A 26,162-nucleotide genomic window follows, 5' to 3' on the forward strand; every position below is an offset into this window, starting at 1 on the left:
CCACCCACAAACCTGGGTGGAAAAAACACATTTTTGCTATGATTAGTACTGTTACCCCATTAACATCTTGTAACAGGTTATGTCACTTTCATGCTTTCAATGCCTTTGAGCTACAATTTGCATTGGAAGTTAGCTCGAGACTGTCCTGCAAAGTTGAGCGTTTGGATGGGGTGCAATTAAGCATTTATTGGTCCATGATTCGCTCCAACAGGTGTTGTTAGGAATTAAGCGAAGTTTAGAAATTCATCTTATTAGATGGATGGAGAGAATTTACCACTGCTCTTAGGTCATTTCCTCTTGAACTCTAAGTCAATTCCTCCACATCAATGATGCCTATGTCTAAACTCCAAAATAAACTCTCTTCACTTTCTAACTCATCTATCCTCAAAGGTTTACATGTGAATTTGCTTATGGGACAGCTTATTTTGAGTCAACAGTGTGGTGCTGGAAAAGCATAGCAGGTCAGGCGGCATCTGAGCAGGAGAATCGACATTTTGGGCATAAGCCCTTCATCATCATGTCCAAAATGTCAATGCTCCTGCTCCTTGGATGTTGCCTGACCTGCTGTGCTTTTCCACTACACTCTCCTCTGATCTCCAGCATCTGTAGTCCTCACTTTCTCACAGCTTATTTTGACTCCATTCCCATTAAACTGATCAAATTTACTTCCAAAATGTCTAATTTTCAAATTGCTCAATCTCCCAAGGTGTTATGCTTCCTCAACTGTCTTTTGCACTCCCGTGTTTACAAACTACCAAATCTCCCAACCTGTAAACTCTCTACCCTCATTTCTCACCAAATGTTTGAAACAATTGTCATGAAAATTTTTGTCCATTTTCCTGAAACACTGAGAAGTTCCCTAATCAGGATACTGCCTTGCTAGACCACTGACCATGCTAAAATTACATGATCTATGTTCTTCTGACCATAAGAAATTAACCTTCCTTATCCTGTGACTACGGATATAGTCCTCCTTTAATTGCATACAGCATTCTTCTGCAACGCCATCTCCACTACCACTCAGGTTTGTGGATGACCTTCATTTTGTTTAACAAACATAGCCGCATGGGTAGGCCAGTCAGCCTTTGAGTCTGCTCAGCCATCCCAGATAATGACTGATCATCTACCTCAATGCAATTATTCCATGTCTTCCCTATATCTGATGTCATTAGTAAATAGAAATTTATATTTGAACTAAACGACTGAAACTTCAATACTGAAGCAGAGCAAACGTTCCTCATCTAAAATGCCTTGCCCTTTATTCTGAAACTGTTTCCCCTGGTTCTAGATCCCACAGTCAGGGGAAATATCCTTTCTTCATCTCAACCGCAGTCCAAGTAGCCAACAATAGCTTTGTTTCTATACTTTGCAACATTGTCTCTGAAGTTGCTCAACTGATATACACTCAAACCTTTATCCTGGTTATTCAAGACAACCTTAGCAAACATGAAGCAGGTGTCCACTGATTACATCAACTTTATTTTTGCAAAATCTCTCTATACTTCTGCTGCCCATGTTATCCAAGTGATTGCTCAATGTCAATACTTCAATTAGCTACATATTTTCCAATTAAGCAGATCAAGCTAATTTAAACTTAAAAAAAATGTTCAAGCTCAGTGCACCTGATTAAGGTTGTTTATCCTATTTGACGCAAGCCAATCTTCCAATTATGTATCATCTGTAACAACGATGCCAGAATTCTTGTATAATATTGATAAATCCCATTCTTCATCAGCCAATTTGTTTTTAAAAACTTTTCATCTCTCCTTTGCCACCTTTGGATTTAATTCTTCCAGCTGCCCCTTTGCTACACTGTGTAAACATAACATCCAAAACTGAGTTACCTGTATTTCAAAGTACATGTCCTGCTCATCCACTACATTCCCTCAATGATCTACCTTGAGTTCTTGTCTCCACATTACCTCCAATTTAAAATTCTCACCTTTGTTTTAGCACTTTTCCACATAATCCTTCCTATATTCATGAACAGCTCTAGCCTTGCAATTCAGAAATCTCCATACTTCTAACTTTGGCTTCTAGCTTACACCCCTCTTTCTTCACACCACTCCTGATGCCATCAGCCACCTAAACTTAATATTCTGGAATTTCCCTTCGATGTCTCCAACACAGAATTCTTGAAATGTCTTAAAAACCAACCTTGGATTAAGCTTTTGTTAAATGCTCCAGTTTTATTTTTATCATCTTGACAAATGTTTTCTTCAGATTGCATCTTTCAAGTAGCTTTCAATGCGGTCTGTGTTGAAAGGTGTTATACAAGTGCAAATTGTTGTTAGATGTGCTTGCAGGGTCTCTTTGAGGTCAATTGACTTAATAACTTGCCTGTTATAGATTAAAGCAAAGCTGTACATATGTAGCCAAGCCTTAAATATGATATGCGAGCTAAACAAGTCCACTATTTTCCAAGATGACAACTGACCAATTCCCTGGAGGTTGTACTGTATCTAGGCCTCTTGTCACTTAGCCTTGAAAGCTAATTTGCCAAGTACACTGATGGACAAGTAGTAAAATTATCACTGCTCTTAGATTAAAGCACAGGTTTCAGTTGAACCTTTTTCGTAAGGCTAGTCTTTTAACGATACTTAGCTAAGTTATTTAATTTTAAAGATGTGGGACTTGTTCTGTCACGTGCAAATAGAAATTGTGTATATTTTTTCCAATAGCTGGGTTCAGAGACTTTTAAACAACATGGTATATTCTGTCTACTACACACCTTGTAGAGCCGAAAAACAAACTTTCCCCCTCAAAGTCAAAGAGCACCTAATTTGTTAGCCAGTTTCTTCAGTCAATGGTTGGTTCTTCTTGGGCACACCTTAAAGCTATAGCATTTTCAAAAAAACTTGCACTGATACGTTCTTGCCCTTAATGTAAAGAGATTTAGCCACTGTAATCTAAATGTAAACAAGCAAACCTATAAATGTTCTAAGTCCTGTTACCTGAAGACTTTCTACAACAGGTACAGGTGTCACTGGTGCATGTACGGGCCCCATCCCCTCGTAGAAAGTGTATTCAGCCTTATCTGTGCTTATGATTGTCCAAGAGGCTCCATCGTTTATCATTTCTTTGTTTGGTTCTTTTGGACATGGAGTGGCCTGTTAGGGGAGGGAGGGAGGGGGCAAAATTAAATTAAAACACACACTGACCATGAAACACAAACTAAATCCAAGTTGCATTGATTGACTTAATGGAGACATAAGTTTTTAAAATAGTGAAAGATCAGTTCAGTCTTCAAAGTACAGTGGAACTTGTATTATTCATACTCCAATTATTTACCATTATATTCATTGGTCAAAACATTGTTTCTTTAGTTAACCTATGATCAATCTCCTGCATGAGCAAAATTACAATTGAATCATCATTAATGTTGTGCTTACTCTAAGTTTTAAGACCTGAGTCTACTATTATTGATATTCCAGAGTTTTAATATTTCTATAATAGGCCCAACACATGTACTATTTGGTACATGTACAACACCAGTGTTTTGAGATTCTCAAATGCCTTTTTTAATTTCAATTCCCCAATCAGTAAAGTCAATTACAGCAGTTAATAAAAGTTCCACTGCAAATATACTTGAAAGTTTAATTTCATAGAATTGAAATCTACAGCATAAAACTTTAAAAATATTTGAAAAATAATTTTGGTGCAACTTCCTGATTGCAAATGTTTGATGTAGTTAGCCATGGAAGTTCTGGTTAAAATAAAAAAAACCTAATATTTTGATAAGGAAGCAACATAGTGCATTCTTACTAAAATACAACTAACTGCACAAAAAGCTAAAATTTAAGTTGTGCTGGCAATGACGTATCGGCTGCAAACCATGCTGTTCCAAAAGAAATACTGAATTGAACATATGTGCATTTAACTTGCTGCCAAGGACTTTTAGTTAAAAATAAAAAGCTGAATTCTGAACATTGATTTTCATTTATTTACATCCAGAATTGAACAGTTAGTGCAAGGATTTACATCCATTTGCTTCAGTGAGAACATTCTAATGTCTCAAACAAAGGTTTAGATTCAAGACACACAGCAGAAACCTGAACCAATGGTGTAGGTCAACATTTCAGCAAAGTACTGAGGGAGAGCACCATTATTAGAAGTGCAGTCTTTGGGCAAGTCAAACCACAATTCCTCCCTACTATACAAACATAAATATTATTCAAGGTCAGAACAGCTACTTCTGAGAACATACTGCCTAACACTTATTCCCTCAACTACTAACAAAAACAAACTAGTAGCATATTTTAATGTTTGTGAATCCTTATTATTGACAAGTGGCTTCTCTGTTTGCCGACCAAATAACTGAGGCTTACCATTAAGAAATAATTCTTTGGAACATTGCATAGATGAAGAGGACACCCATCTATATTGTGTATTCTCATGTAAACTTACATTGATTGAAGTAGCAGTTAGGTGAATTAAGTTCAACAGATTTTTATATGGGGAGCAAGCAATAATAATTTATACTGCTGGTATAGTTCAAAGATTTTTTTTTTTTAAATGTTCTAATTAATTTCTGAACACTGGTAGTCTTTTCAAAAGCCAGAAGTATATTACATTTCAGATGGAAAACAATTGTTGAATTACAATCTTAACTTGGAGAGTAAAGTGAACATGAAGTTCTGAAACCAGTACATTTAACCAGAACAGATAAACCTTCAAAGTATATTGTCAATTCCATTATTAATTTACCAAGATTCTTGACCCAAGTATAAGTATAAAGCTGGTTCAACTTTAGATATTGTGCACAAGAAAAGGGATGGATATGTTATACAAGGAACAAACAACACAAAGAACAGCTATTTGGATGAAGTACAGATGGTTGCTGATGTCAGAGGAACAGCTTATCAAAAGCCAGTTCCTCCAGCATTTGAAAAGTGAAGAAAAAGGGTGAGATGTAGAGAAAATGCAATATTTGCTACCAGGAAATAAAGGAGTCACCTACAATCTAATGTAACTTCTCCTCATATAACACCCTTAGGCAACAGAGAAGACATGTAACTTGCTCAAGTTTCTGTCATGTTACCTTGAAACCAGTAGCTACAAGATTGTTGTCAAACCAAACATTTGAGCCTATCCCTTTACATGGTAACACAGTTCCTTTTCACAATTGTCTGATGACAAAGTAGAAATCAGACACCAATTCTGTCTAATGCAAATCCTTTGTTTTTAAAATAATTTTCACAAAATGTGAGCATTGCTGGCAAGTCAGCATTTATTGCTCAATCTTTACTGCCACTTATAAATCTTTTCATAAATGTTTTCAAAACAACTTGAGGTTGAAATGAAAGGAGGAAAGAGTCTGTCTTTTGCTGTAACACAACCGTGTCCGTGCAGTGGACATTTGTATTGGTTTACCACCATGTTTATGACTGCAAGCAGATTAATAATAATAAATTATGTAGCAATGTATAAGAAAATGACTTTTGTTGACCATGTACTTCAGTCCATTTGATTTGCTCAGATTGTTCAATTTAACTCTGTTCTTCAATTAAATAATCATTGCTAAGCTATAAAAAGGGGAAATTTGTAATAAAGGCTGCTTTGAAGACTGATCATGGTTTGAAAATTCAAGACTACTGGGCCATACTTGCATCATTTTAATGGATTGTATTTATAATTTTGACGACTTTGTTGCCCTATTCTGTATAGTCTTCCCATGCCTGAACTCATTTCCTATACATCCAAGAGATCTATTTTCTTTGATTGCAACCAAAACAATGAGATGTGTCCTCTTGACATGTTGCTAGTTGGCTTGTATCTAACTTCATTTCAGACAATGCAACATCTGGAACAGTACATAAAACTTCAAATGCAGAGTTAGTTATCACTTGGAGAACTATAGCTACTGCTATAGAAAACTAAATCTGTAACATGGCCAATTGATTCATAAATATAATTTCTCAATTCTTTTGGGGCCCATAATTCAAGATGGATCTAAGAAACATGTCTCACTTACCCACACACAATTGTTTGATACAACAGTCAAAATAATTCATTTTCTTACTTGAAATTGGATTATCCTTTCTTGAGAAAGGCACAGATACATCCTTTCTGTATCTTTCAGATAAAATGCACACTTATGGAGCTGTGACACTGGGTCATCCGCATCTAATAATGCTGTTTGTTTATCGACTTTACGAATTATCTATGAAAGATCAAGAAATTTAATGTCAGTTTATTGAATTCCACAGTGGTGCTGTGAACATTTGTCCATTTGATACCCAAGCATCAGCTTGCTTTTGACCAAGTAAATATTATGTCACCAAGAGAAACAGACCCCTCTCTCATATACAGTATAAACTACCAAGAGCATTTGGTAACAGAACTCCTGAGTAATGATAGCCTCCATGACATGTTACCCAAAATTTGTAAGTCAATATGTTGTCAGTGTTTTTGCCCAAGCATCAACTTTGCTAAAGGTTTGAAGTTCGAAGAAGTCTTCACTACTACACCAAAAGACAAAACAGTGTGTGCATGCTCTTTAATAATTTGCGTGTAGTCATAACTCAAATAATAGAGAGGGAATATTGATCAATAAACCAGGTGAGAAAAGCCAGTACAAATGACATCATCCACAAAGTGTGCTTCACCTGCACTGGATATAACAAACATCCTTCCCTGGTAGAATAATAAATCCAAAACGACATGGAGGCATAAAACCTATGTACTAAATGAGTCTGTCATATGTTCTTCTCAGAAATACCGATGTGTGTCAAAACAGATTGAACCATAGTTTTCCTGTTAATGCGGCAAGTCACTATTGAAAGAGAAAGTTAAAAATCACAACACCAGATTATAGCCCAAAAGGTTTATTTGGAAGTACCATCTTTTAGAGCTCTGCTCCTTCATCAGGTGATTGTGGAGTATAAGATTGCAAGACACACAGTTTATGGTAAAAACTTAGTGTGATGCAACTGACCTGGATTGAAAAAGATCTGGACTGTTTGTTAAGTCTCTCATTTTTTAGAATGACCATGTTGATTTCAGTTTTTTCATATGTAAACCCCAGAACTTCTTTTCACAAGTTACCTTCTCAAGTGAACTTGATAATAGGTGCCGTGTCAGCTCAGATAATGCTTTGAAGGCATGAGGTGCTCGTGCCCCAATGTTCAGACAGATTCTGTAAATCCCTTTATTAGAAATGGAATCATACGTGGATTCATACATTTTTTGAGCAAGTTAAATGTAATTCTGCAAGTACAAATTCATCCCACAAACTTGTGCGCCTGAGAGTGTAAAGGTGTATAAATCTGAGAGATTGTGGGTGTGGGAGGCAGGGGGACAGGGCGGGGGGAAGAGTAGTACAGTAGGATCACCTGTAGTCTTGGGTTCATGTCACACTACAGGTGACCCCACTGCACTACACACACTACTACAGACTCATACATTCACACAGACCCTCTCTCATAACTCACGAACACATCCACATATGCACAGATGAGCGACTTAAACAATCCAGGTCTTTCTCAATACATAATCTCAGTTTTGACCAAGTAAATATTATGTCACCAAGAGACTTTTGCTATAAATTCTGTGTCTTAAGACCTTATAATCCACAACCACATGAAGGAGCACGCTCCAAAAGCCAGTGTTTCTGAATAAACCTGTTGGTCTATAACCTGGTGATGTGATTTTTAACTTTATACACACCAGTCCAACACTGGTACCTCCAAATCTTGAAAAAGAAAGGCATTTTCAGCAGCCTAGCCCACATTCATCCCTCAATGAAAACCCCCAGAATCAGATTAACAAATCACTAAGTTCAGTTGGTATTAACTTCAGTTTGATTGGTAAAAACTGCCACTTTTGTTGATAGGGTTAGGGATAACCCTTTCACAGGCACTACATTTGCAAAGTAACTTCTTGGCAATGAACTGTTTTGACAAAGTCTGATGCTGTAATAAGATGCTATGCAACTTTTTTTTGCTGAAATCAATTTCACTAACATGAATATTTCATCGTAATTAATCTGATCTAATATAACTTTTAATGTCAACTCAGCCAGCTGTAAGTCAAATCTCAGACAGCAAATGTATCCTAAGCTTTAGTAGAAAGCATCGTATCTCAAGTGCATTGTTTATCTGTTCTGAGGAACATGTCTTTACACTCCCCACTGAGGGAGTAATTGGAAGTCACGTTTCCAAGGTCACTGTAGAAAAACCAAAAGGGCCAATCAAGCTTGCTCCACCACTGAACTAGATGGTGCCTAATTATTTACCTCAATAACACTTGGCTTTGCTATTGCCACACCAAGAACGAAAGGCACGAAAATTTTGAAAGGTACTCATTACAAGCAAAGAGCAATTACTGTCCTGATGTTCAATATTGCATAATCACAGCCCTCTGGGGTAGAAAATGCCAAAGAACCACCACCCTCAATGAAAAAGTTTTCTTCATCTCAGTTCTAAAGAGTTGACCTCTGTTCTGTGATTATGTGCCCTAAACTTTTTGGAGGCTCACAATTATTTTTAAAAAAAAAGTCAATTCTGCAACAATAGCACCCTTCCCAGCTCCATGGTAGTGCAAGAATCAGATGAAAGATTGACCTTGAGCAAACTGCTAAAGGCCTGCAAACTGCCATACAACTGTACTGTCATTTCGCTATCTTTGAGATACAAAAGTGACAAAATGAACATGCACAAAATACCAAATATTTACGTTTGAACACTAAACCATTAAAGATATACAAAAAAAGGAAGCCACTATACCAGTCTAGGAAGTGCCATCCCAGTAACAGAACACACCAGCTTCACTGTCTGACCATAATGAATGTATCCATCACGCACTGTGAATTCTTCGCCCTCTGATTCTTCATCATCCACTGTCGACAACAAATATATTTATTATACATACTAGGACTGCAAATTAGTTTCATACTCAGTTGCTACCATAAAAAAAAATGCATTATACATACATGGCTATTGAAAGACAACCTCAAATCACTTATACTCTTCACACCAAGAACGAAAGGCACGCAAATTGTGAAAGGTACTCATTACAAGCAAAGAGCAATCAAAAACAAAAACAGAAGTTGCTGGAAGAGCTCAGGCCTGGCAACATCTGAAGAGAAATCAGAGTCAACGTTTCAGGTCTGGTGACCCTCACCGGATCAGAAACTAACTCTGCTTTCTCTGCACAGATGCTGCCAGACCCGCTGAGTTTTTCCAGCTACTTCTGTTTTTGTTTCTGATTGATAGAAACTGCAGTGCTTTCAGTTTTTAAACTATCACAATCAAATGTATTACACTAATCTGCAATTTTGCTCAACAAGACAGACATGTTTTAGGGTCAATGTTACATTGAAGGAACGGATCCACAGGAGAACAAAGAAACTTAATACTCTTGATTACAAGTACTTTCCTTCACATACCTAATTGTTAAGTTTGAAAATGATCACACAAACTAGGCAAAGGTATGGAGAAATCCTTGGAGAAATTTGCTACTTTGAAAGTTTCATTACAAAAACAAGTGCAATTCGAGAACACACTATAATGGAACTAGTTCCAAAGCTCAGAAGGAATGAAAATTTTAGAAGAGATCAGGTATTAAAAATTAAGAACTGTAGATTTAGAACAGGTAAGCAATAACAAAAACTGTTTATAGTTTATTACAGCTAGCACTGAAATTTACAGTTTTCACAAAAAGCAAAAGCAGTTAAATCAGAATGCACATTATACTTGAAACCATGGGCTACCAAGTCAACTAGGCTTTTGTCATCAGTGTTCAAACCAGTTTTTCTCCTTTGCTTCATTTTTCTCCCCTAAATCTTAGCATGGAATAGTTCTGAAGAGAGACATTTTATCTTGTACTCATTAAGTTAAATGCGAGAACGCCAAATTTCAAATTATCACAACAATTTGTACTACAGGAAAATGGGTGCAGACAACAGCAAGTTGACTGTGATTGGCCAGAGCATTGCTATGGAGGAACACAGGATACCAAGCTCTACGGCAAATCAAATAACATATCTCTTTAATAATTTGCCATGCTTTGTTCTTCTTGGGCAGTTAGTGTCAGCAAGCATGCCCAAGTCAGGTATTATCATCAAATGAAAAGTCCTCTTCTACACTACCTTACCCTGGCAATGCAGGCTTGCCCGAGCTGCATCTTCAGGGTATTCCATCGTTCCTTAATCATCTTTCCCAGAGACCAAGAGCTGTTACCTGAATTTGCTCTTAATTTTAAACTCTTATGTATGGCATCTGTCATTGATGTAGACACCATGGTAAAAGTACACATGACAATAAGTTTCTTTTACTCATTCTGCTTTAGAAACCTAAGATGTTACAGATCTTAAGATCCAAGATGTTATATACAACATAGTTCCATTTTCAATAAAGCAGAGAAAAATCAAAAGAAAGATTGGCAACGATCAAAGATGTTGAAACATGAAAATGGGGGTAAGCAATTTTGACCTTCAGGCCTGCTCTACTACTCAACACGATCAGGACTGATTATCCTACTGTTCCCACTTTCTCCCCATATCTTTTGACCCCTTTAAGTCTATGGACTATACCCAACTCCTCCTTGAAAACACTCAATGTTTTGGTCTCAATTGTTCTGTGGCAAAGAATTTCACAGGCTCACCATGTCCTGGATGAAGAAATTTTCCTCCTCATTTCAGTCCAAAATGGCCTACTCTGCATCTTCTGAATGGCATATGCCTTTTTTAAATGTTCCTATTAAGTAATACAGAATATTAAACACATTGCCTAATTTCTGAGCAACTGTGAACAGGTCCATACTCCAAACTCTTATTCTGAGATTACGTCGTTTGGTCCTAGACCCTCCCACAAAGGGACACAACCTTGCTGCATTCTAGCCTGTCAAACCTCCTTAGAATCTAGTATATTTCATTCAGATTTACTCGTTCTTTTATACTCCAATGTTACAACCTACACGTCTCATCGTAAGATTCCTTCTGTACTCCGGATCAGCTGAGTGAACATTCTCAGAATTGCCTCAGATGCAAATACACTTTTCCTTTGTTCAAATCAGTTCAAAGTACTTTGACTGTGACTTGGCTACTGCCTTGTATAGCTTTATCAAAACCTCCCCATTTTTATATGCGTGCCCTTTGTAATACTTGTCTCCTCTCTGAACTTAGATGCCAGCTTTTTGTGATTTATGCCTTATGACTCCCAAATCCTTTTGCTATGGCTTTAAGATTTAAGTAACATTCAGCTCCTCAATTCTTCCTACCAAAGTGTATAAGCTGAAAATATCCTCTTTGCCCTATTTCTGTCCTCTATTGTGATTTCCCCTTTTAAAATAAAATCTAGGTCAGTAATTGCACACTTATTCTAGCTTTTTTAAAATAAATATAGAAATAACTAAACAGATGCAAGCATAGTAGGTTATTCAGCCATTCAGCCCACTATCATTCAACAATCATGACTGATCCTCTTTCTCAGTGCTATTCTCACACTTTGCCCCCAACTCTGACTTTTCAAAATCTATTTTATTTTTCAAATATATTCAGTGACTACCCCTCCACAATATTTTGCGGTTGAGAATTTGATAAGTCCACCACTAAGTGAAAAAATGTCTCATTGCAATCTGAATGGGCCTACCACATATCCTGAGACAGAGACCCTTTCTTCTGAAGTCCTTGGCAAGGAGAAACATCACCCCTGTATCGAGTCTGCCCAGCCATCAGAATTTTGCATGATTCTATGAGACACCCTCTGTTCTTCTGAATTCTATGAATACTGGCACACTCGACCAAATCTCTCCTCATTTAATAAACTTGTCCCTCCAGGAATCAGCCAAGTGAAGGTTAGCTACACTCCTTCTATGGCAATTTTATCCTCTCTTTGGGAAGGAGACCAAAACTGCATACAGTACTCCTGGTGTGGTTCACCAAGGCCCTATACAATAACACTTCATTGCTCTCCTCCTTCAATCTTCTTGCAATGAAGAACATACCTTTTGCTTTCCTAACTGCTTACTGCAAATTTGCTTTCAATGACCAGCATACAAGAATGCCCATGTCCACTTGTATCGCAACATTTCCCAATCTATCCACTATTTAAATAACAATCTCTTCTATTGCATGCAAATTATTTCTGCATTCAGAATCAGTTCAACAAATTAATAGCACAAAACTGCTGCACATGGGTAAAATAGGATTGTGATTGTGGAGACATGACTGTAGAGTCACCATGATTGGGAACTTAGCATCTAAGAGTATTTAATCTTTAGGAAGAATAATCGAAAGGAAAATGTGGCATTGTTGTGAAAGACAAATTCAATGCAAGAGAGAGAAAGGATTTTGGGTAGGAAACATAAAACTGGAATTAGGTTGACTGGAGCTAAGATACAAGAGCACCACATCTGGAAAAGTGGCCAAACCATGGTTAACAGAAGCACTGAGCGTAACATTAGATTTAAAGAGTCGTATAAAGTTACTAGAACAATTAACAAACCTTAATACTGGCAGCAATTTAACATTTAGCAGAGGAGGATCAGGGGTCTGAGATTAAGAAGGGGATAGATATGGTATCAGCGTAAACTTGCCAAGTGCATAAAAGACTAAGAACCACTATATGTATAAAAAGAGAAAGCTTAGAGAAGACAAATGCAGGATCCTTATCATCTTAAAACAGGTTCGTTCACGATGTAAACAAAGAAAAGGTTGAGCAATTAGACAATTACATTTGCTCTGAAGACACAAAAAAAAGCTTCCTAAAATGCTAGTGTCTTTCAGGAAGGAGAAATAGAAGGAAATAAACTATAGAAAAAAAAAGGAGCTGGAGAAACTAATGGGACTGAAAGCAGATAAATTTCTCGGGCCTGATAATCTCCACACCAAAGATATAAAGGTGGCGGCAGTGGATGCATTTGCTGGCATCGAAAATTATTGTCTGAGATTCATGTCAAACTCTATTGTGCAGGTAAACAGGATAAAGAGAAACAAAATTTGTGATAATTATTTTTAAATTACAATGAATTGTCCCGTAACTGTACTACAATGATTATGATTGTTTTTGAAATAAAACTGGATACACTGTAGCACAAATTACCCAGTAATTATATGTTGTTGTTACATCAATTATCCTGTTAATGAAGCGGCTGTCCATATGCTATATTTAGTTTCAGCACTCATTTTGAGATGAAAATAACTTCAGACTATTATTGATCTAGTCTCATCTCATGGATGGTACTATCCTTTTCCCTAGTGATCAACTGAGATAGGAGATTCTCGGATGATGTGCTCAATGAAATAGGTAAAGTCTCTTTCTGCAAAGCAAATACTTTAAATAACTAAATTCAGGTGATATATAAATCTGATGTATTCTGTGGCAGTATCATGTACCATTTGGCATGAGGTTAGACAGATGTAAATATTATTTGTTTTTCAAGAGTTTCAACTGTACCCGGTTTCACTTATTGTGACACCAATATCCGCAACTTCCACTATTACCAATAATCCAGGTAGTATCTGCCATCACAGATCATGCCTTTTTATTCAAGACCTTGATACATTAAGTACACGCGAAAGGGATTCAACACATCTCAAAAACAAATGGAAATACCATGGACAAACACACTGAAGTTTCATCAAGTCAACTACTTTGGTAATGTCATTATACTATATCAAATAAAAAAAGCTCAGATTTTACAGAAATTCATCCTTCACTCTCATTGCTCTCAGTTAATATTTTTGCTATTTTTATAATTACAATGATCATTTTACAAAATTAAAATCAATTCACAAATGTTGATTACTATTATGACAAATAAAAAGTGAACTAAAAGCAAAATTTGCTCACGTAACTTCAATGTTGGTGACATTTCAATGTAGCCGGTTGTGCATCCAGGAACCAGTATATTATGCTAATACTACATTACTGTCACTCCAATTAAATTGTATTTGAATATTACGTTGTGTCCAATCATACTTGATTTTATGAGCAATTACAAATTTGATTAAAGTGTCTGTAACTATTCTGATATAAAGAAAACTTATTAGAAATTAACAAAATGGCACTTCAGAGATTAATAAATGAAGGCTTTCATTAAAGATTCATTGAGGCTCTTCTTAATACACTCTTTACAGTAAAGTATTCATTTGCCTTGTAAAATTACATCACCCACAATTACAACTAAATTGCCGATTGCTCAAAGCTAGTGACTTGTTGAGATGAAGGTCAATAAGTAACAGCAGCAATATGGTATCTCACTCCATCTTTGAAGCAACATAATGAATATCTGCAGGCCATTGTACTGTTAAATAAAGCACAATAAAACCCTAAACTGTGCTCAACAAATATTCATACTTGCACTTTCCAGGAAAGGAAGGGAACTGGTTCACTCAGTAGCAGTTAGGAGTGGAAATTATAGTTGATATATAACTCTTATGTTGAAGTCAAAAATGATTGTATTTCAATTGTTGTTCTGGCCAACATCTGTTAGTGTGGCAGAGAGCAGTAAGCAAAGCTGAGAACGTTAGGCCCACATGGCTCATGTTATGGTGCAACTAATATTATTGGTCAAATCGCATCCCCAAATTAAAATTGGACTTGATGTATAATAGCGTTGCGTGTTGTGTTCTAACAAAGTTACCCCCCCACTGGGACAGATGCATGCAACTTGCAGATTTTGCTTTCAAGAGCTTAAGATAAAGAAATGAAGATGAAATAGAATAAACCAATTTACTTATAATACAAATTCAAAGAGTTTTAAACACAGCAGCTAAGGAGAATTCCATTCATCCCAAACACTTCTTGAGGTCACAAAGAGAACATCTGTAGTACTGAACCCAACACCAACCTTTGGTCAGAGTTCACACTAGAACCCTGTTCTCAAATATCTGAATCAGTTTAAGGTAACTGACTTTAACTCCAAGTCTGGAAACACTGATAGCTCCAGAAAGAAACTATCATAAGCCTGAGCTTGAGCTAACTCAGCTTCAATTAACCTCTTCAAAGTTTTAACCTAATGTGGCTGGAGCAAAACCAACTCCTAACTGAGGCAATTTAATATTACCATATTCTCTTTCACTCAGGAGCTTGCTGTACACATGCAAGGACTTCATATAACTGGCCAAAACAAAGTACAAGTAAAATAAAAACCTCTCCCCAAGCTACAGGTGTTTCTATTAAGCTTAAAAAACCTCAAATCTCAAAAATTTCAAATAGGCCTTGAAGCACAACAGCATTTTCAACTTAGCCAAGTGAGCCAAAACAGACAAACATTAGGTTGTAAAACTACTCCCCTCCCCACAGTATTTTAAAGGAAATACAAGTTATTTATTAACTTCTGAAATACAAAACTGAGGCTCCTGAACAATAATTCAAAACAGACTTAAAATAAGTGATAATAAAATGTATCAGTTTATATCTCATTCACTGACATCTGAATTTTAATTTTTAATTTTAAAATTTTAGATGGTCTTTTTTCATACATAATGTGCTAAAGCTGGATACAAATTTCTTGCCTATGACAGCACCTCAGTTATAGAAACAGAGAAAAGCTCCTAACCCAGCACATCTGCGATCTTGCAATTTTAGGGATCAAGCTGCCAGAAGGACACTGTGCGCGCAAGTGTATGGTGGAAGAGGAGACACATTCTAAGAACCAAGGAGAACCCAGTGCTCCAAAGTTGTTGCTCTCTTCTGGTTGGATTTTGTTTTATGAATACAGTGGGGATATGTTTTTGCAAGATGATGGCTGTGTCTCAAGTAACGTTTAATATAAAAATAATTTCAAGCAAAACACAAGCATTGGTTAATTGTTGTTACTTACATAAATGGATGTAAAAAGCTCCCCACTGTTGTGAACTGGCATGGAAATTTCCTCCTTCTACATGTAGATAACGTGTGCTGACAGTCTGCGAACGAAGTCTGTTAAATAATGCCACCTTTGTTCCTGATGCAATACATACTAAAGATAAAAAAAAGCAATTGGAGGATATCACAACAAAATACAGAGATAATAGCTGGGGGTGTTCTACATTGAACATAGACACAGCAGTCCAACATTCAGCCACTTGAGCGTGTTTCACAATACATGGCTCATCTGTGGGCTAACTCCATACACCTGCAGCACGGTGGCACAGTGGTTAGCACTCCTGCCTCACAGCACCAGAGACCTGGGTTCAATTCCCGTCTCAGGCGACTGCCTACGTGAAGTTTGCACATTGTCCCTGTGTTTGCGTGGGTTTCCTCCGGGTGCTCTGATTTCCTCCCACAGTCCAAAAATGTGCAGGTTAGGCGAATTGGCCATGCTAAATTGCCTGTAGTGGTAGGAGTAGGGGAATGGGTCTGGGTGGGTTGCGCTTCGGTGGGTCGGTGTGGACTTGTTGGGCCTAAGCGCCTGTTTCCACACTAAGTAATCTAATCTAATTCTAAAAAAACCTGCCTTTGGCCTATATCCCGGAATGCCTATGCTTAAAGAAATTCTCAATCTCAGATTTAAAATTAACTGATCCAACATGCACTGATATTTGCGGAAAAAAAAGTGTTCCAAATATCTACCAATCTTTGCATTTATGAGTGCTTCCTGACATCTCTCCTGAATGGTCTGGCCCTAATTCCCAGTCTATGCCTGGTAGTTTCAGAATACCCAACCAGTGTAAAGTGTTTAACCTGGTCTGCCCTGCCTCCTCTTGTTTCTACCTTGAAGAATTCCATCAGATCACCAGTTAGCCTTCTAAATTCTACAGAAAAGATGCCTAATTTGTATAATCTCTCCACATAATATAACCCCCGAAGTCCAGGTATCATTCTTGTAATTCCACATTTGACTTCCAAGGTCAATATATCCTAAGATGTGGTGCCCACATCTCCCCTCAGTACTCCAAGTGGGGTCTAATCAGGGTTTGTATAACTGCAGTAGAACTTCTACATCCTTATACTCCAGTCCTCAACATATCAAGGCTAGCATTCCATTTGCTTTTTTGATTTTTCTAAAACCTGTTTGAGACATGTAAATACCTATGCGCCTAAACACCCAAGAGTCTCTGGACATACAGCTTATTTAACTTCATAGTACTTTCTAGATTCTATCCATCCTTTTTCAGTCCAAACTAGATAATCTCACACTTGCTTACACTGAACTCTACCTGCCACAGTTTCGCCGATTTAGTGTTGCTCTGTAATTTTATGCTATAATCTACATTGAGGTTTTATTTTTTTCTCAATTTATTTTGTAAGTGCTTGAGGTTGTAGGCATTTAATAAGAACGACAGAGTTTACAAAGTGACTACCTTTACCTCAACTAAAATATCAGATCTGATTTCACTTATTTCCTTTGCTTTTTACTGTTTCACTTCCCAATTTATTCATTACTTTTTCTTTTCATTAGCTGCTCCTTACTATTCCAATGATAAAATCCCATTTTTTTTTTAAACAAAACGACTATATTTTGATCTACAATTTTTCAATTGTTTCTATAACTTTAAGAAAATATTCACTTCCATGCTAATTCAATAAATAGTTGATCCCAAGACCAGGAAGGATTCGGATTTGATCCTTTGACTACACCAAATTAGCTGATCTCAGCAGACTGCAAACGTAAATATTTTAATTGGACTTGGTTCCAATAATTTAGATGAAACCAACTTTTGCTCCTATTAACAGCTAAGTTGCAGAAAACTCTGTTGTAAATAAAAGATGTGTAATTAAGAAGGACAAGTTTAGGCTCAGCAGTTAGGCACCCACAGTGGAATGATGTAGAGTTAAGGCTCACAATGAACAATGGTCAACTTGGATGGAAGGGACCAGACAATAAATTAAGTCTATATAACCTTAAAGCAGTAAGGAATTAATAATTTCTTCAGGAAAGAACAGAAGAGGATTCATGACAGCAAAGTAATGTAAATTATTTGAAATGTGAAATGAAACAAAATGAGAGAAATGCTCAGCTGGTCAGGCAATCACTGTAGAGAGAAACAATGTGTTATTTCAGGGTGCGACAAAGCCACTCTTTTAATAAGGTTATGCAGTCCTTGGTTTTGTTTTTAAGATAGGTCATAAATGACACAGACTCTGAAAAGTCTGGGGTGTAGGGTTTTAGGGTTAGTTTGATAATAGCTAACAGATACTGCCTCAGGCAGAGGCTTTTAAGTTTAAAAAACACTAGTACAATGAAAGGGGTGCAGCCAGTTCTCCCAGAGCAACTTTTCTCTGGCTTGGTTAAGTTTTAGCAGCAGTGAAAAAAACCTGCAGGGCCCAGGCTGATACTCTCTCTCCTGTAAGAACGTGTGTTTGATTTTACCTGTTGTGGCAAGGGGTGTTTATGGGGATTACAGTCATCGAGATGTACAACATGGAAACAGATCCTTTGGTCCAACTCGTCCATACCAACCCGATATCCTAACCTAATCTAGTCCCATTTGCCAGTACTTGGCTCATATCCCTCTAAACCCTTCCTATTCATTTACCCATCTATATGCCTTTTAAATGCTGCAATTGTACCAGACACCACTACTTCCTCTGGCAGCTCGTGTCATACATGATCAACCTGTGTGAAAAAGTTGCCCCGTAGGTCCCTTTATATCATTTTCCAAAATAGATGCTGCCAGAGCTGCTGAGCTTTTCCAGCAAATTCTGTTTTTGTTTCCGATCTATAGCATTCCGCAGTTCTTTCAATTTTTAATTAGATTCTTTAAACATTGTCTGGAGGATAGACAATCACCTCCCCTAGTTCCCACTCTCTCAGCCAACTGTACGGAGCTAAAAAATCGTCACAGAGAAATGCAAACAAATTCAAGTCAGGTATGTGGTGCATTAAAGCAGCATAGCTTTAGATGATAAAGATCTTACTCAATGTTGTGCTGTGCAAACGTAATTCAATTACTATAGTTTTCCCTCTGATGGAAATAGTTGATTTGATTGGAATTTTTCAACCTAAGCGTAAACATTGCAGTTTAGCTTCTCCAGTCTTCCTACCAAACTGGAAATCAGATGACCAATTACTCCTGTATGCATGGTAAGCTTGAATCTTAAAGCTTGAGAATGACCAACTTGTTTCTAAGCGAGCCATTTTCCAGGGCATTAATTTTAAATAATGCTTGTTTTTAAAAAAAAACTACAAACCTTTCAAAACGAAGAGTTGTGTGCAATATCATCCATTGTACAATGACATAGTATTTGAACACAAAATGCATAGATACTCACAGTCTGCATTTTTCAAGGATTGTTTCTTTTTAGAAGGTTTGGAGATTACTTTGATCCGCTTGCTGTGAAAGACGCCGATGTCGTCACTATTACCATAAAACATTTTTACTGATAACATGAAGTGCTTTCTCTTGTCAGAGTCTGATATGTACAATGTTTTGGCTGTGCAATAGTTCTGCAACAGTAAAAGGACAAGATTTTATTTAAATAAGCAAATAAAAGTAGAAGCAATATGGCCCATGTGACTGAGACAAGATGGAATTTCATGGAACTGGTCTCAGGTTTTCTAGACATCAATTGCAATGTAAATATACAATGAAAAGTAGAATCGCACATTTTCAAAATAGCTAATACATGACACTGAAGCTTGTTGGTCCAGGTTCAGTGCTTTCAGGTAATGCGTGAAAATTTATTAATTGTGCATCTTTTCTGGGGGAAAGAGGAAAAACAAATTGAAGTCAAAACTATCAGTCATTACAATAATAATTAAACAAAACAAGGCAAGTGATTAAAATCAAATTCTAAGACTCTGACATGCTATAATCAATTCCACCAATTTTAACTGACTACTTTGATCTTTCTTTCTACTGCCCTGCAAAAACATGGCGAGATTAGTTAAGGATATCTGGTGGGCATGGACGAGTTGGACTGAAGAATCTATTTCTATGTTGTGTAACTCCATAACGAATTTTAACAGACTTGTTAGGCAGGACTTCCTTCGCAAAGCTGTGCCCACTCAGCCTAATATTCCCATGCACTTTCAGTACCCCGCAATCACATCTTCAGTAATGGACTCAATCTTATTAACGACCAAGGTCAGGCCTATAGTTTTCTATCATCTGCATCCCTCTTTTAAACAGGGGTGTCACATTAGCCACTTTCCAGTCCTTTGGGACCCTCCCTCACTCCAATAATTCCACAAAGATCACCAACAATAATTCCACAATGTCCTCAGCTATGTTCTTCAGCACTTTGGGGTGTAGTCCATCCAGTCGGGATGACTTACCTGCCTTCAGACTTTCCAGCTTCCCCAGCACCTTCTCCTTAATTATGTCCACTACACCCCCTGCTGCCCTCTGATTCTCAAAGTTGTGGTATGCTGCTGGTGTCTTCCATTGTGAAGAGAGATGCCAAGTACCTATTCAGTTTCTCCATTTCTTTGCTCCCCCATGGTTACTTCTCCAGCCTCATTTTCCAGCAGTCCCAACATCAGCCCTTGCCTCTCTTACCTTTCAGATACCAAAATAAATCCTTGTAATTTATTACTAGCTAGTTTACTTTCATATTTCTTCACCCGCTTTATTGCTTTTTTAAAGTAACCCTCTACCAGTTTTTAAAGGCTTCCTCATCCTCTGGTTTCCTACTAATCTTCATCACATTGTATGCTTTTGTCTTTTGCTTTTGTATAGTTCCTCATTTCCCCATCAGTCAGGGTTGCCTCATCCTCCCCTTAATAAATTCTTCTTGGTGGGGATGAATTTCTTCTGTGTCTCCTGAGTTAACCTCAGAAACTCCTGCCATTGCTGCTTCACCATTTTCCCTACTAGGCTTCTCTTCCAATCAACGTTAGCCAGTTCCTCCCTCATGTCTTTGTAGTTACCTTTACTCAATTGTAATAATGTTACAGTTGATTCAATTTTCTCCCTCTCAGACTGCAAAGTAAATTCTACTATATTATTGTCACTGCCTCAGAGGGATTCCTTCACCTTCATCTCCCAAATCAAGTCATTTTCATCACTTAATGTTTGTAAGCTTTCCATTTTTGGTTTGTAATTTGTAACGGCAACAGTACAGAGGTCCAGGGAAGAAGAGTCAGATAGTCATTAATATTATTTAATTTTAAGGACAAACTAAAGGTTTAAATTAAAGTCAAGGAAGGAGAACTTGGCCTTCTCAAGGGTGAACCCACAGAAAGCAACTAGCCTGGATGGAGACCACATCATGCACACAATGCTGCATGGGCCAGCTGGCGGGTCTATTTGCAGACACTTTAATCTCTCCTTACTAGGATGTGAGGTTCCCACTTGCTTCAAGACAACCACTATATCCCTGGTGCCAAAGAAACATTAGACAATGTGCCTTAATGATTACTGCCCAGTGGCTCTGACATCCATCATCCTTCAAAAGCACACATCCAATCCAGCCTCCCAGACTGCCTTGATCTGCTAAAATTCATCTACCATCACAATAGGTCTTTAACAGGTGCCATCTCCCTGGCTCTAAGCTCATCACTGAACAAGAGATAGCATCAGTGTCCTTAGAGAACAATTGGATCAACTGCAATTGGTAGACCGTAAATCAGTGTGGACAGGTGACAACACCTCCTCCATAATAATTTTCAACACCAGGGCCCCACAAGGCTGCATACTCAACCCACTACTATATTCTTTACACACTTAAAATTATGTGGCGAAATTCAGCTTTAATTACCTTTACACATTTACTGATGACATCACCATTGTGGATCACATCTCAAACAGCTTTGAGGCAGAGTACAGGAAAGAGATACAGTTTAATGGCATGGTGTAACGACAACAATCTCTCCCTCAATGTCACTGACTTTACCAAATGCAGAAGACACACTTGTCTGTATCAATGCTACTGAGGTGGAGGTGGTCAAGAGCTTCAAGATCCTTGGAGTAAATATCACTAATCTACCCTGGGGTCCATCCACACCAATGCTGCAGTCAAGAAAGCACACTAACACCTCTACTTCCTGAGAGGGTTAAAGAAATTCAGCATGAAATTCACAAAGACTCTTAGCAAGTTTTATAGATAAACCATAGAAAGCATTCTACCTGGATACATTACATCTTGGCATGGAAATTGCTCTGCCCAAAACCACAAGAAATTACAGAGATGTGAACACAACACAGTCAATCATGAAATTCAGCCCTCTTTCCTACTGCCTCAGGAAAGTGGCCAAAGACCCCTCTCACCACCTCTTCCATCAGGCAGAAAATACAAAAGTTTGAAAACACGTACAAATAGATTCTGCCCTGCTATCAGACTTGTGAACGGACGTCTCATTAAGAGTTGACCTTTCTCTGGACCTTCTCTGTAACTGTAACACTAACTGCATTCTGTCCTATTACCCTGATGTACTTAGATAAAGTATAAATTGTCAGGTTAGCATGCAAAACAAGGCTTTTCACCATATCTCGGTACATGTGACAACAATAAATCAAATCAAAATCAAATAGCGTGCTCCATCTGCTCTAAGTGGTAAGTCAAACAGTTCAAATACTTGGAATCAGAACATCTGCATGAAGTGACTCCAGCTGAAACTAATAAAAGCCCAAGTTCTGAAGTGGCAGCTGGGGACACTGTAGAGCACCCACAAGGCTGAATGTATCATTGATGGCACAGGTAGACATGGTGACTCCGCAGGCTGAGATTCCATGGGCAGAGGGGGAATGGATGACATTGCAGTTCAGGGAATCCTATGGCCATCCTCTGCACAATGGATGTATCACTTTGGATACTGACATGGGGAATGGCCTGTCAGAGGCAAGTATCAACTGTCAAATTTATTGCAACATTGTTGGCTCTGCTGCTAGGAGGAGGAAGAATAAGTGTGGTAATGCTACAATAGGTGATTCATTCACAAGGGGAAAAAAATGTTTCTTTGGCAGCAAACAAGACTCTAGGATGCTCTAGGGTCAAGGATATCTTGGGAGTGGTTACAGGACATTCTGGAGTGGGAGAGTCAACACCCAATGGTCACAGCACACGTCAGTACCAAAGGAATGAGTCCTAAAAGAATACAGTGGGGATTGTATATAGAACCCCAAACTGTAATAGAAATGTTGGGGAAGGCATTTAACAGAAAATTAGAGAGTCAAACAATAAGGTAAAGATGTAATTATGGTCAAATTGAATCTGCATGTAGATCAAATAGCTTATATGATAACATTCTCACACTTCGTGACCTGCTGTACTTTTCCAGCAACACATTTTTCAGCTCTGATCTCCAGCATCTGCAGTCCTCGCTTTCTCCTTACTGAAAGATAACCAACAATATAGCTACCATTTCTACAGTCACTCCTTTAGTATTCTGGGATGCAGTGCATCCAGTTAAGGGGATTTATCGGCCTCTAATCCCATCAATATTCCTGACCCCATTTCCCTACTAACCCTGATTTTCTCCCATTTTCCCTCTCTGGATCTCACGTTCCCTAACATTTTGGGGATTTTATTTATATCCTCCTTTGTGAAGACAGAATCAAAACATGTATTTAACTAGCCTGCCTTCTCTTTATTCCCATTATAACTTCTCTTGTTTCTCACTGTTCTCACTAGCCATTTTCTCTCCACACACTTATCGAAGCTTTTGTAATCGATTTATTCCTCAAGCTTAGAGTCATAATCTACATTTCTTCTCAATCTCTTTGTCCTCCTTTGCAGAAATTTAAATTGCTCCCAATCTTCTCTTTTTGGCCAATTTGTATGCCTTTCCACTGATCAAATACTCTTCCGTACTTCCCTTGTTAGCCATGGTCAGACCATCTTTCCTTTTTTTTCCCCGCCAGACAGCAATTATGATTAGATTAGATTACTTAGTGTGGAAACAGGCCCTTCGGCCCAACAAGTCCACACCGACCCAGACCCATTCCCCTACATTTATCCCTGCATCTAACACTATGGGCAATTTAGCATGGCCAATTCACCTAACCTGCACAGTTTTGGACTGTGGGAGGAAACCAGAGCACCCGGAGGAAACCCACACAGTCAGTCGCCTGAGGCGGGAATTGAACCAGAGTCTCTGGCGCTGTGAGGCAGCAGTGCTAACCACTGTGCCATCGTGCCGCCCACAGGAATTAACAATTCTTGCAGTTCATTTAGGTGCCCTTTAAATGCTTACCATTGCCTATCTACCATCATCCCTTCAGTAACGTTGCCCAATTTACAATAGCCAGCTCACACTTCATATCACTGTAGCTTCCTGCATTCAGATTCAGGATCCTACCTCAGAATGAACCACGTAACTGCGCATCTTAATTAAGAACTCCATCATATTATGGTCACTTTTCCTCAAGGAGCTTCACACAGCTAGATTGACAATTATTTCTTTCTCTTTACACAATTCCCAATCTAGGATGGCCCTTTCCTCAACACGTTGATCCAGAAAACCATTTCTGACACACTCCAGGAATTCTACTGAACTGGACCGGATTTGATTTGCCCAACCTATAGTTCCTACGGATTGGAGGGAGGAAATTGTAACACCACAATGAAAAGAAGATAGAAAGGAAACAGTTAGAGACCAGTTAACCTGCCACCATGCAAAAATGCTTAATTAAGATTTAATAACAGAGCACTTGGAAAACAGTAACAGGATTGGACAGTGTCAGCATGGATGGACGAAAGGGAAATATAGCTCAACAAAGCTACTGGAACTTTTCAATTATATAATTAATAAAATTGATAAGAGGGAAGCACTGTATGAGATTTACTTAGACTTTCAGAAAGCTTTCAACAAGGTCCCACATGAGCGATTAGCACAAAATTAAAGCGCATAATGGTGCACTGACATGGATAGAGAACTGGTTGGCAAACAGGGAACAAAGTAGGAATAAATAGGTCTTTTTCTGAATGGTAGGCAGTGACTATTGGAGTACCACAGGGACCACAGCTATTCAAAACATATATTAATGATTTAGATGAGAGAACGAAATGTAATATTGTTACGAAGTTGAAGGCGTGTACTGTACTTTTAGGAGTGAATGCTGTTCTGCACTGAGAGCTTCCAAGAGCAGTCTCAGTGTACTGGAAATTGAAAATATGTTACATTTGGCTGTGAAATAAATACCTGAGTTGGTTGCTATTTTGACAACAATTCAAATTTAACCAGTTTAAATTATGCTCCAAGATACTAAACCCAATCGAGTTTGAATTTATTGCTGTGCCAACATTGAATCAATGAAACAATCTGATGTTGGGAATATAAAAAAGGCAGGCAGTTTGAAAATCAGACAGTAACTGCCACTGAGAGAAACCCAACACATTGAAACATTGTACCAAAAGGTACATTTTCCCATTTGAAACACATTTGTACTAAAAGATGACAATCCAGGGATATCTTCAGCCAGAAGAAAGACACCAATGACGACAGCCGCTGTATGGTTTTGAAATTAGGTTGTCGCAATTTTAAGAAGTGTGTTATTGGAACATTATATTGTTATAGATTTGGAGGCAGGTAATAAGCAGCTAAGAGAAAGGGGAACTTAGAGTTGTGAACAGTTGCTGTTGAAACGTTCACTTTTAGAATTAAATAAATTCATACTATTGATATTATTTTCTTTAAATAGTAGAATTTGGGAGTTCTCTGTCACTCATTTTACAGATTACAAGGTGAACAATGTCTCCAAGTTTGCAGACCCACAAAGACAGATGGGAGGATGAACTGTGAGGACGCAGCAGAGATACTTCATTGTGATTTGGACATGTTGAGTGGAAAATGTATGGCAGGTGAAACAATGTGGTTAAATGTGAAGTTATCTACTTTGATAACAAAAATGAAGGAGATTATCTGGATGCCAATAAAGTGGGAAAGGGAAGGTGCAATGAGATCTGGGTGTCCTTGTATACCAGTTGCTGAATATGCAGCAGGTGAAGGCAAGTGTGTTTGTTAGCTTTCATATTGAGAGGATTTGAGTACAGGAGCAGAGATGCCTTGTTGCAATTGTACAGAGCCTTGGTCAGATGGCACCTTGAGAACAGCTTTTGTTTTTTTAGCAGAGGATGGATGTTCTAGCCAGAGGAAGTGTAACAAAAATTTACCAGACTAATTCCTGGGATGGCAGGAGTGACATGAATAGAGACTGGATCGCTTCCAACAATATCCTTGGACTATTGAAGAACAAGGGGGTTTTCATACATTGGTTCTGCTATAATGTGGTTGCGGAGAAAGTGAGGTCTGCAGATGCTGGAGATCAGAGCTGGAAATGTGTTGCTGGAAAAGCGCAGCAGGTCAGGCAGCATCCAGGGAACAGGAGAATCGACGTTTCGGGCATAAGC

General features: G+C 38.0%; 1 protein-coding gene across 4 annotated transcripts in view; it reads right to left on the reverse strand.

The window, feature by feature from the left end:
• rbpjb (recombination signal binding protein for immunoglobulin kappa J region b) overlaps nucleotides 1-26,162 on the reverse strand; it is a 105,751-nt gene that overhangs the window by 21,982 nt on the left and 57,607 nt on the right. For all 4 annotated transcript variants that reach the window (XM_043693585.1, XM_043693566.1, XM_043693595.1 and 1 more), the window contains 5 exons: nucleotides 19,143-19,317; nucleotides 15,769-15,906; nucleotides 8,727-8,839; nucleotides 6,023-6,163; nucleotides 2,955-3,110 (listed from right to left, as the gene is read on the reverse strand). In XM_043693585.1, the coding sequence (XP_043549520.1) occupies nucleotides 2,955-3,110; nucleotides 6,023-6,163; nucleotides 8,727-8,839; nucleotides 15,769-15,906; nucleotides 19,143-19,317 (723 nt within the window). The remainder of the gene's footprint in view (nucleotides 1-2,954; nucleotides 3,111-6,022; nucleotides 6,164-8,726; nucleotides 8,840-15,768; nucleotides 15,907-19,142; nucleotides 19,318-26,162) is intronic.

The sequence above is a fragment of the Chiloscyllium plagiosum genome, chromosome 1, assembly GCF_004010195.1.
Source record: "Chiloscyllium plagiosum isolate BGI_BamShark_2017 chromosome 1, ASM401019v2, whole genome shotgun sequence".
Taxonomy (NCBI): domain Eukaryota; kingdom Metazoa; phylum Chordata; class Chondrichthyes; order Orectolobiformes; family Hemiscylliidae; genus Chiloscyllium; species Chiloscyllium plagiosum.